Source organism: Medicago sativa, chromosome 1 (genome assembly GCF_051527215.1).
Source record: "Medicago sativa cultivar Bolivia chromosome 1, Bolivia_mono, whole genome shotgun sequence".
Classification (NCBI taxonomy): Eukaryota; Viridiplantae; Streptophyta; class Magnoliopsida; order Fabales; family Fabaceae; genus Medicago; species Medicago sativa.
In genome coordinates this window covers 2,899,851-2,912,689 of record NC_140749.1, presented here as the reverse complement: position 1 = coordinate 2,912,689, position 12,839 = coordinate 2,899,851, and the positions used below count along the sequence as shown (strand labels likewise).

The 12,839-nt window shown below is 32.6% G+C and overlaps 1 protein-coding gene across 14 annotated transcripts; it reads left to right on the top strand.

Moving 5' to 3' along the window:
- The first annotated feature begins 444 nt into the window (after nt 1-444).
- Nucleotides 445-5,759, top strand: LOC146951735 (hexokinase-3-like). Of its 14 annotated transcripts, none has more exons than XM_085754444.1 (11): nt 445-879; nt 958-995; nt 1,439-1,622; nt 2,116-2,229; nt 2,848-3,327; nt 3,420-3,529; nt 3,644-4,082; nt 4,469-4,526; nt 4,715-4,804; nt 5,109-5,285; nt 5,442-5,759. In XM_085754444.1, the coding sequence occupies exons 8-11, from the start codon at nt 4,476-4,478 to the stop codon at nt 5,535-5,537; spliced, it is 414 nt and encodes a 137-aa protein (XP_085610570.1). In that variant the 5' UTR covers nt 445-879; nt 958-995; nt 1,439-1,622; nt 2,116-2,229; nt 2,848-3,327; nt 3,420-3,529; nt 3,644-4,082; nt 4,469-4,475; the 3' UTR covers nt 5,538-5,759. The 14 variants fall into 14 exon arrangements, 9 of the variants coding, with proteins under 9 accessions (XP_085610570.1, XP_085610550.1, XP_085610583.1 ...); XM_085754457.1 differs by lacking the exons at nt 445-879; nt 958-995 and adding an exon at nt 1,759-1,847 and having other exon boundaries at nt 1,217-1,447; nt 1,528-1,622; XM_085754424.1 differs by lacking the exons at nt 445-879; nt 958-995 and adding an exon at nt 1,040-1,163 and having other exon boundaries at nt 1,439-1,847.
- The last annotated feature ends 7,080 nt before the right edge of the window (nt 5,760-12,839 follow it).

Genomic DNA, 12,839 nt, shown 5'->3' with positions numbered 1-12,839 from the left:
TAAAAGAATTTAGATTATATTTTTTTGTTATATTGTTGGTGTAATTGAAATAGATAATCATGGTTAGCTTGTTTTGTTATAACTTGAAAATAACAAACATTTATATTTTTAGTTTTAATCGAAATCAAAGTTTCATAAAAAAAATAATGTTCATAATTTTCAAACGGTCACGTGAGTGGAAAGATGGGCCCGTCTTTTCGTTAGTATACACTAAATCTGTTTTGCAATTTTCAGAAACGGACTAAACAATGGGCTAAACTTTTTAATTAATTAATCTACTAAACTAGATAGGAAAATAAATGGCTGTTTTTTTTACCATTTTGCCCTTCTGAGGGCATTTTGGTAATGTAATTATTTGAGAAGTTGGCATTTTAGTAATCTCATTGTTACTAACATTTGGGTTATATATATGGAGAAGGAAAAAAAAAACGCGTTCTGTAAAACGCTTTCTCTTCTTCTTCTGTAAAAAAACGCGTTCTCTAAAACGCTGTCACCTGCAATCTTCACCGCCGCCATCAATTTTGCCGTCGCCGTCGTCGATCTCGCCGTCGAACACACTAATATCCACTGTTCATCATCTTTTTCAGCATGCATGTCGAGGTTATTGATGTATTTCATTTTTTTGTGTTTGTTTTTATTAATTTTTTCTCTCCTTTTTTGATTTGGCTGTTTTATTCATTTCCTCTTTGATCGATCGAGAGGATTGGGTTTTTGTTGATCTCATTTGATGGATTTCAAATCATGATTGAATGCATATTCTGTGATTTTTGTTTTATTGTTTTTTCCAGAATTTTTTTCTGTGTTTCGATGGTGATTAGGGTTTCATGTGTTTAGAATGCAGATTGGCCTCAACAAGACTCTCTGAATCGCGTCCAACTGGTATGGGTCTTTTTTTGTTTTTGTGTTTTGTCAAAGATTGTATTTTTGGGTTCATGCAATTTTGGATTTTCACTACAGGATCTGATTTCAAGTTGCAATAATGGATACAGGCTCAGGTTCTTTGTTATAGATTGTATGTTTATTTTTTCCAGAAAATTACATTAGGCTTCTTTTGTTCATTAGTGATTTTCCAGAAGGAGGTGATTTGGTTAAAAATTGTTTGAAGTTAAAAACACATACCCACAACTATCGTTTCAGAGCCCACTGCATATATATGACAAAAGGTAGAAACTATTGTTTGAAGTTAATTATATATCGTAGACAATACATGTGATCTGTGTAAATAAACATATTATTAGACATGAGTTACATATTAACATATAATCAACCGGGCTAACAGGGTATGAGTATGATTGCACCTATTTCTAATCATATAATATATTTTTTTTGAACAATGATTCAATGGTATTTGATCACATGAACCCTCCTGCATCGCGTGGTAATTTTTTTAATGTTGATTGGCTGATATGGCTTCTTTTGGCGCAATGCATGCTTGAAGGGTTGGCAGGTAATGTCATTGGAGGTTTTGAATATGGATCTTCTACTGCTTATAAGTCTAATTTCTGACTATGGAGCCTTTTGATGAAGCTCTCTAGAGCGGTTGAAAACTATAAGATACTTAAATGAAAATATGACGGCTCATGGCGGAAAATGTGTCTCAAGGCCAAGGTTGCGATTTGACGGTAAGCACAACTATCTCTTATTTCATAGCCTTATTTCCTGCTCTTCATATTGATTGGTGACCTGTGATGGTTAAGTTTTTTATTGCTATGGGTGTTTTTTGCATACTAATTTCCCTAGATTGGATGATTATGAAAGGTTAAACCTAAAATGATAATGGCAAGGTCCTGATACATTGATTTGCTTCAATCCTTATGTCGATCTTAAGGACATGATGATATCTATTGGTATGTTCAATTATATTATGCAGATTTCAGTTTCTAACATGTTAAAAATAAGTTATATCAATTAACTCATACACTCATGTCTCTAAAATTATAGGGTTTGTTTTGGTGATTCAGGTTTGTTGTCTGGTTTATGCTCTGATCATAACTGAACACCCTCCTATTAGTTTAGTTTATCTATTTTGTTTTGATTTGTTGATGTTTTGTTTGCATTGTTGTGAATCTGTTTGATTTATTGTGTTATTTGAATCTCACAAGTTTGTTGTCACAGGGTTGGAATTGTTTTTTTTTTGAAGACAATCTCCTGGTGGACACAATGTTATTTGGGGTCTTCCCTCTGCTCACAAGATTCACAATCCTAAGAGTCTTTTGCTTGGATTTCTTGGTAATTTGTATGACTGATCTTAACTTAGTTTGTTAGTTGCTTTGATTGATATCTTTTAGATGCAATATATTATATTAGTGTGTCTAGATTCAATCGAATCAATTTTATTGCTATCAAAGACCAAAATTGCCATGTTTTTAAAGAACTATGTATGCTTGGATTGGCGGTGAGTGTTTAGATTTGTTCCAATTAATTTTCTCGCGTTCCAAGACTAAAATTACCGTTATTTTAAAAACCATTGTGATTTTGGCCAACGCTACACTTTGGAGCTTAAAAAAATTCACCGTGAAACTCACCGTGATTCCTAACATGCAGTTGCCGAAAATTTGAACGATATTTTATGACTTTGGTTGATAAAAAATTTATGGCAAGAATTCTTTTTGGGTAAAGTCTTTGGTTGATAACATAAAAATTGAAGGCACAAAACTATGTTGAATTTTTGCAATGTTAGAATGATGATACCAAAATTCATGATACATATAATCCATGATACATAAAATTTATGAGGAAGAAAATTACATGATGTATTGTTGTATTTCTATATAGTGGCAATAGATTTATTTTTTACCTCAGTGTTGTCTAATATAGTTATTTATGTGTAAACTGTTCACCAAATAGGCAAAAACAGAACAGAATTCTGCTACTGCAGAACTGAAAGCAGCAACAGCTCCATAGCAGAAAAACTAAACAGAAATCTGCTACTGCTGAACCCAACTAGCAGCAGCAGCTCCAAGTCAGAAAAACAGGCCAGAAAACAGGCAGCAAAACAGGTTCTGCAACTGTCACAACCAACCACCAGTTTTCTGGTTATGCATGGGCTGAAAATGAGGTACTTTCCTGTTATAATGTTGTATTATATTCATAACAATAGATATGAATCTTTGTGAGTGGTTGTGTTCATGTTATCTTTCATTAAAAACATGATGATCTGATCCGTATGGCTGATATTAACCTGCAATTAAACCTACATCTTCACAACTATTGGCAGAAAAACAGAGAACAATGGTAAAGGAGAGGATCGACAAATGTGTGAAAGAAAAATTGATTGTTTTCTGCGCTGTTCTTAATATTCCAATAAACAAGAGTAGTGTGAAGAAGGTACACATTCATATATCATTTTTGAATCCAAAGGAATTCAAGTACCACTTCTAAAATGGTAAATAAATTTTCTAACAAAACATGTTTTCAAGAGGAACTGTCTGCAAAGCTGTTGGTGGTGTTGGTCATGCTTCTCAACAAAGCAAGAAGTCATACAAGAAAGTTTACAAAAATAGGTGATGATTATAATAGCTTGGAACAGGTAACTATCTCTAATTATTCAAAAAGGTCCCATTTTTTGACATTAAGCTCTTAAGTATGACAAACAACAATGTTCAGGTCTTAATAATTTGGAAACATTCAAATTTTTCATTAGGTGAAAATGATTGCATGGCTGATGGGAGTTCTTGGCATATTTGCAATTATTGATTGGTAGTTTGCAAATAGATGACATTGTAATGCGTCTGCTCTTTGTTGGGATTTTGAGTTGCACATCTCTCATTTCAATGTTTTCTTCTCCATTGTTTATAATTTGTATATAGGGCAAGCTGTTACTTTATATAGTAGCGTGTGTATATCTTTTGTGAATTTTAATGAGTATTAGTTTATCCTTAGAATGGAATGGAAAAGAAAATTGTGATAATAGTTTATGTCTAACAAAGGTATACCTATGCTATGCAGTTGAGCCTCCAAACACTGAGCAAGCTTTAAAATGGTTGTATAAAGCTTCCGAAGGTGGTAATATCCGGGCTCAGTACCAACTTGCTCTCTGTCTTCATCGAGCTGGTGGGAATAGAAGCAATATAAGAGAAGCGGTTGGTACTCTATTCATTTTCTCTACGACAATTTTTAACTACAAATAATCAGGGAGGGGTTAAAAGCTGGGAAACCTGCATGGTTTAATGTTTGAGAATTGACATATAATATTGCATATATTTGGTTCTTTTATTATCATAATATTATCTGCCGATGCTTGCAATTTTGTCTAATGGATATACTTTTGTTATCTTGCATTTCTATTTGAGTGATTTATATTGCGTATGTAACTATGTGAGTGATTTGTATTTCTATTTGGCATTTGTTAAAGGAAATAAGGGTTGATAGTTCTTTACTCTTAACTGTTATGGTATCACTCTTCAAATTATGTATTCATTTTTCCTTGGTTTTTTTAATATTGAAATTATTCATGGATTATATGTAGGTGATTTATGCTCAATTTTTTGTCCCAAAAGCTATGGAGCAAGACTACTTTTGAAATGGTTAGTTTATAATTTTCTTGGCCTGATAATGAAACTCATGTTTTCTCAGATCTTTGAAACATTTTTATGATTTACGGTTACCCCTCAACTGATTGCTATTATTTAAAAATGCATTTTCCCATGTTCATTTGTATTCAACATAAAATTAAATTGTGATATAACCATAAAATTATTTGTGAAATATGCAGGTATATGCTGAGAAATATGTTGTAGATCAGGAAGCATTCATTAAAGATTATGCTGAAGCACATGCCAAACTCAGCAACCTTGAGCAAAGTGTTGAGTTACTGTTTTGTACATTTTCATATGGGTGTGCTTATTATGTGACTACTGGCCTAGATATTATGTTCTTTCATACCAAATTTATTACCTTTTCTTTTTCATGTCTGTATTCGTATTTGATTTGAGTTCAAATAACAAGACAGTCACCTATTAAAGTTTTCTTTGTTATCTGATTTTCAAGGCATCGTGGTAGATGGTTCTGCAAATGTTTGGATTTTGTGCATATTTTAATTCATCAAACATTTGTTATGATAATGTCCTTTTATTGTAATAACGTTAAATTGAATTTTATGCTTGCAGGATCTCTTTGATTTTATCGCATCATCGTTAAAAGAACTCATTGCTAAAGAAGATGGTTCCATTACTTCACATGACAGAAGCGAACTTGGCTTTACATTCTCCTTCCCTATGAAACAAATGTCTGTTTCCTCGGGCATTTTAATCAAGTGGACAAAAGGGTTTTCCATTGTAGATATGGTTAGTCACTTTGATCTTCTTGATATTTAAAATTGGCTATTTTTTTTTCTTCTCCATAAATAGTTACCAAACAAACATGTATGTCCTATTCAAGTTACACTTGGTTTTTCAGTATAGAGATGTAAATATTAACAAACCAATGCTATTTGTTGTCAGGTTGGAAGAGATGTTGCAGCATGTTTGCAGGAAGCATTTGCACGAAATGGCCTAGATGTGCATGTAGCTGCCTTGGTCAGGAATTCCTTTCCTTAGCCTAATTGTATGATTTGTTTTTCTTTTTCTATCCAATATTCCCCTCTGAAAGCAATGCTTGCCTTATATTTACACAACCAGGATTAGGGTATAATACATATTGTAATTTATGATCTCGCTTCCGCCTTCAACAGATTGTTTTTTTCTAGGGCATATTTATGTTTTTGATCTAAATGTAAGGAATTTATAAGTGTGTTGAATGAATCAGTTTTTTGCTGCAAAGCCCTTCTTTTATGCAAAAACTTTTAATACCTGTCTTGCTTAGCTGGTTTATTTTACTGGTGTCATGTTTTTGATAGAAGATTTTGGTAGTTGGTTGGTTAGTTTGTTTCACTTTTACTCAGAGTGCTGTTTAGCCCACCTTTAGCACATCGTACTTTAGTGTAGTTTTACTTCAACTTCTAGCATATGTTTAGTACTTATCTTGATCTTGAGGGAGTTATTTTTTATTTTCAGGAATTCAATATCAGAAAATTATTTTATATCCCAATTAATATGAAAGTAGAGTTTAATAGAAGACTAAGAGGCTAAACTCTTAAAAAAAATCTAAAGAGTTGAGCGGCGAAACTCACACACTCTAAGTGTTGAGAAATGGTGAGTTGCATGTTCGGACCCGCACCCCAAAATATCAAATCACTATGTAGACTTTTATCATTTCAGTTGTAATTACAGGACAATAAGATGCTACTTCCATGACATATAATGAAAGTCCAACTCTCACTTTACAACTAAATTTGTGCTATTTAAATGATGATGACAATAAAATTAAATTTAGTTTTAGAGAAAAGGCTTCTCAACCAACAAAATTATTCTTATCAGTACTCTTATAAATGTTGAATACAGAATAGATTCAGGAGTCTTCAGCAAAAGTAACTTTTTTTTTCTTTTGAAGTAATTTATAATTCAGAAACGCAATCTGGCTTTGCCAATGAAAATCCATCTATCAGTACCAATTCAGATTTCGGTCTTCAACTGGAATTCATGGTTCAAAAAGTCAGGCTTTCAGCCTCCCGTCTCACCGATTCAAACAACACAGAGGATAGGTACCTGTCACCAAAGCTAGGGAAAACAATCTGCACCATATCAAAATGAAAATTGTCAATGATGTAAATCCTTTTTTTCCTGTAACATACCAACTGTGCCAGATATTCAAAATATTTTTATCAAAATTTGTATGAATTCAATCGACTTACAACAATAATCTTTCCAGATGATATTCCAACCTAAAACAATATTCATAGTAGAGGCTCAACAAATTAATCCAAGTACAAAAGTAAAATAGTAGAATCATTTCTTATTTGTTTAACAAATTTAAATATCACGAAAGAGGACTAAGTAGATAGCTCTCAGAGGCTGAATAGCCTCAATCGTCGGTGTTTCTAAGAGGTTTAGAACTTACAAATAGGCCTTCTTTGTAGTTTCTATTGGTTGAATATCTGCCAAATCACACATCAAGTTTAACAAATTATAAATTGTCACAGATGTCCAAAAAAAATTGCAAAATGATGACATGATCATAATCCATCTAAAAATTACATTCACACGATAAGTTTGTATTGTGGCAAATTAGTCGGTATGTAAGATTTAGTAAACCAGGATTTAAGTCCACAATTGGCTTTTTGTGCATTCTCCAGAAACTTTAATAGTTAAATTATTTGAGAGAATGGTTTTGGTAGGAAAGTTTTTAGCCTTTTAGGATATCAATAGTAAAAGATAAAGGAGAATTGAAAGAAAAATAAAACTATACGTCAAGTCATTAAGATATATTTATGTATCAAAGGCTATATCTTCAAACTTAATACATGATGGGGCATTATGATTACTCAAAAAACATTAAAACTTACTTGAATTACTTCGTCGACAAGACTAACGTCCAATACCCCGGGAACAAAACCAGCACCAATCCCTTGAATCTTGTGTGGTCCTAGACGTTTGTCATGATTTGCAAATCAGCAACAGCTTCAAAAGTAAGTTTTAATTTCAACTCTAAGGAACAAAACAGTGTTATAACTAGCCAGGCTTTCAACTGGCTCCACGCCATAAAGCTGCATAATATAAAAATTGAAATAAAACGAGAAATTAGGAGGAAAGAGGAGAGGATAACTTATCATTTAGTTTTGCTGTTTGATTTTGTAGAATGTCTAAAGAAAGATTATAAGATAGCTTGGATGGTATTATGAGAGTTACACAAAAAGTATGATTGGGAATCTTATGATTTCATTGTTGTCGACGTCGTTGATATGTTTACCGCATTTCTTTAATAGTTGTCGGGACCCTGGTAGTTTTCAAGCTCAGAGTTACAGCTTCAGTTAGAACTTGAGTTAGGGTTCGACCTCTTCTCAACGTATTTTGTATGACGATTTCTCCGATCTGTCTCAAGTTAGGTCAATCACTGAATTTAGAAACTTGGTCAAGGTCGGTTTTGTTTATACACAAAGATGTAATCATTTATATGTAAGGGTATAATCGGCGATTTGAGAGCAAAAGCAAATTTCCTGAAGTATGAAGTATGCTTTTATTTCTCTATATTAAAATCTATTTGTTCTTTCCTTTTTAATATATAAACCTATGAATTTGACAGTTTATCGTTTTAATAGCGACTCAAGTTCAAATAATAATAAGTTTTAGCAGTAAACAATTTTTTTTAAATACAACTCACTCAATCATATAACAAAGAATTAAAAAAAACGATATTTAACCTGTGCTCTCGACATTATCTCAGAGAGGCTTTAGATCTGTACTAGCCAGGACATGTGAGTTTGAAGCTGATCTCGGTTGTAGGCATGGCAATGGGACGGGGTGGGAACGGGTTTTACATTCCCCGTCCCCATACCCGATTCTCATATACTTACCCGTTACCCTACCCATACCCAACGACGATGATAAATTGAACCCCATCCCCGTCTCCGACGGGTTCGGGTATCCCCGCCCCATCCCCGTCCCCGCATTGAATAATTTTTTTAATAAAAAATATATGTTTTTTTGCAACCCCTAGAGAAATATTGTAATGCTTTATCCAACAATATGTTCACTTTAACATTTGTTAGACCGATTGATTTAGTTGGTCCTTTCAATATCAATGGTAGTTTTTATAACACGACAATTATCAAACAAAATAATATGGCATATCAACATAAAGCATTTTTCTGCATTCGGGACGGGTTTGGTTATGGGTTTGGGGTGGGTAACTATATACCCGTTACCCGTCCCATACCCATGTTTTGAAATCAGGGAAAACCCAAACCCATACCCAAACTCAGTCAAAACGGGGAAAACCCGTCAAATTGGGTTTGGTTCGAGTGGGTAACCACGAATATAGGTTTTGTTGCCATGTCTACTCGGCTGGTATTATCAAGCCTGCACCAAGTGTGAGTCGAGGGTTACCACTGTGTCCGAGACTATCTACTGTGACAAACGCAAAATGCCCCGGAATACTGTTCCTAGGTAACGTTTATATACATACTATTTGTTTGGTTGTTTTTTAGATTGCTCATTGAGGAGTTTAAATTTGGGAGGTTTAAGATTCACGTTCAAGTGATCGACAACACTAGGTCAACACTTGCTCTATGCAATGCAGAATGTATGCGCTTTTGTTTTGAATCGCACATATGCATACTATGATACATTGCTTACTCACTTGCCAACTTGCTAATAATTTTGTATATGGGTTGTGACATTAAGGGCAATCCCTCATCTTCTTATCCAATGGAATTTAATGCTTTTGTAGATAAAAGGATGCTATTTAAAGTGCAAGTTAGTGATGCCACTTTATTCCGCAATTCATCTTAATTATTATGATGTTTTCCTTTTGTGTAATATTCCTTAATTTACTCATTTTTCCTTTGGAACAATTTTTTTACAAGATACGTAATTCAACCCGTGCGAAGCATTAGTTATAAATACTTGACGTTTTCATTTGTTACTCGTGATAAGCCGTTTTGAACATTTCATTTTCTAACCCGTGATGCAGGAGTACTCTAAATATTGTGTTATGATTTATAATTATCTGTCATTTTGTAATCTATCCGTCCGATATAATATTTTGTCAAAAAAGTAGCTAACCCCCGTGCGAAGCACGGGTTTGTAACTAGTAACTAATATGAAAATAAATGTCCATTGAATTTACCATTTTATCCCTAGGAGGGGCATTTTGGTAAATTAATTATTGGAAGTTTTTTTTAGGGTTGGCATTTGAATTCCCATTTTTGCCCCTAACCAATTTTTTTAATTATTTTCTGATTTTTATATTTTTAATAACTTTTAATTATTTTCCAATTTTTATATTTTTAACTATTTTTCAATTTTTCCTCCCAAATTCAGTTGCTTCTACATTGCCGTTGTGGAAAATTAAGGTATCGTTTGACCCGACTTTTTTCAAACTTCTCTACATTTTTAAGGAAAAGTTAGGCCGAATACAATATCAATTAAGTACTTACTAAAAAAAGTACTTTTTTTGAACGCATAAAATTGAATGGAATGAGCTTTGACCAGAAGCTGTTGAATGTTACTTTAAAAAACTACTTCTCGACAATTTATTTCACAAGCACCTCTTTTCAACTCACGCTGGGAACCTTTTCTTTATTTTTTAATATTATATTTCAATATGTTTTTTTCTTCCATTTAACTTTATTTTTTTAACCGTTCCATTAATTTTTTAAGGAGGTTCCATTTAATTTTATTATCTTTTTTTCAAAGGAATTTTATTATCTTTTTATCACTTATATATTTAATTTCAATATCGTTTAATCATCACAATCTCACAAATATTTTTATTCACGCTGTCATTTAATGGTCCCAAATATTTTTATCTCCTTTCTTCAACCTCGCGAATATATACACACATTAACGTTTAGAGTAATATTTTATGTCCGTCTGTCTGTTTTTTTTGTTACGCTAATGCATATAATTTTTTTAGTGTTGCTTGGTTGAGTGCTACCTCACCAATTTTTTTTAACTATTTTCCAATTTTTATATTTTTAATTTTTTTAACTATTTTACAATTTTTTATTTTTAACTATTTAAAACTAAGTTGATGGTTCGTGGTTTTTAAGGTTTATGTTTTGACATATTACAATGATTCACAATTATCCGTCATTTTACCATCTATCCTTTCAATGTAATCTTCCAGACTGAATATTACTAAGCATATGTGAAGAGACTGAATATTGCTCAGCTGATATTACTTTTTTGACGTCAAAGAGATTTTTTATTTTTTAACGGTCAAATTATTAATAACCAAGTTCCTACACAAGACGCTAAAGAGTTTAATGTGTTTCTTTTGTTCATTTTGTGTCATGTAAATATTGGTGTTAATCCCTTTTTAGTAACTCTATGACAGTAGCGCTCACTTTTATAATTTTAACTAATATGTAATTTATGATGTTTTCATGCTCTTGATAAAGCTTTAATAAATATTTTTATGAAGATTTATAATTTTTGTGCAATATTCATTAATTTGTTCATTTTTCCTTCAGAACAATTTTTTTACAAAATACGTTACTGAACCCCATGCCTTAGACCATGCATCACAAATATTTGGATTATGCGACCTTCATTCTCAAATTTACGAAGAATGGTAATATTCTGTAATTTGAACATCTCTCCTTTAAAATAAGTTTTTTAAAAGTGCCTATAATTCACATGAAAGGACTCGATACTAAATTGCAGTTAATATCTGCCTTTGTTGTAGATCATGTGAAATGATTTATATACGTTGAAACTGAAAGGCAAAAGGATATAAATCAAGTAGAGAGACATTCAACTATCTGTCTGATTCAGAAGTTTGTTCACCTGAAAGGACTGAACACTAAATTGCAGTTAATATCTACCTTTGTTGTAGATCATGTGAAAGGATTTATATACGTGGTACTAAATTGCAGTTAATATCTGCCATTGCTAGGGGTGGCAAAAATACCCATGCCCATAGGTACCCGTGGGTAAAATCCGTCACGGGTATGGAGCGGGTAGCTAAACAGGTATCCACGGGTATAATAAATGGGTATTTGACTACCCATTATTATATGGACACAGACACGGATTGGATTGTATCCATGCCCACGGGTACCCATACCCGATAATAAATTAAGTAAATTATTAATATATCTTTATATATCATATCTAATTACTTAAAGTTGGTACCTTATTGAAGAAAATTTTACCACCCACCTAAAAATTCTCAATAATAACCTATTTTTATTTTAATTTTTTTTAATTCATCTTATTAAGTTCACCGTTTCCACTTCATTCACATCATAAAACATATAGATTATATAAGAATCATGAATTTTCTATGAATTATGTATGAATATTGATGAAATTTTGAGTGGATTATGTATGGATGTTTAAAAGTTGAAGTTTTTTGGTAATTAAAAAAAGTTATTATTTGTACCAAAAAATAAATAAATTCAAAACTCCATGGGTACCCATGGATACCCATGGATACCTCAATACCCACGGGTACCCGTATAGTGGGTATCCACGAGGATACAGGGCGGGCACGACTATCATATTTATCCAACGGGGCGGGGACATGTATCATATTATCCGTACTCATGGGTATCAATTGACATTTGTTGTAGATCATGTAAAAAGATTTATATACGTTGAAGCTAAAACACAAAATGATATAAAGTAGGTAGAGAGGCTTTCAGCTATCTGTCTGATGCAGAAGTTTGTTCACCTGAAAGAACTGAATACTAAATTGCAGTTAATATCTGCCTTTGTTGTAGATCATGTGAAAGGATTTATATATGTTGAAGCTGAAAGTCAAAATGATATAATCAGTTAGCTTTGGTAATAGGGTTTTCATTGGTTTATAGATAGATATCAATTATTACTGGAAAAGTGTTTCTACCGCTGACTAAATATGTTTTCATTTGTTACTCGTGATCAAGCCATTTTGAAGATTTAATTTTGTAATCTGTAATGCAAGAGTACTCTGAATATTATATTATGGTTTATAATTATCTGTCATTTCGCAATCTATCCTTCCAATATAATATTTTGTCAAATACGTTACTGAGCCCCCGTGCGAAGCACGGGTTTGTAACTAGTTTATTGTTAAAAAAAAGTAGATAATAATAAAAGTGATATATATTAGCCAATTCCACGTGGCCTTATGAGGGCAATGGGATCACCGCACTATCCTCCAATAACAAAATTGCATAAACTCCTCTTGTGTGCCATAAACCCTAGAAGAGAGGCACACAAACATGATTTTTCTAATTGACACGTGTCACTACCTAGAGACCTAAGCCTTTTGTTGTGCAAACAAAAATAAAGGATTTCATTTCATTTCATTTC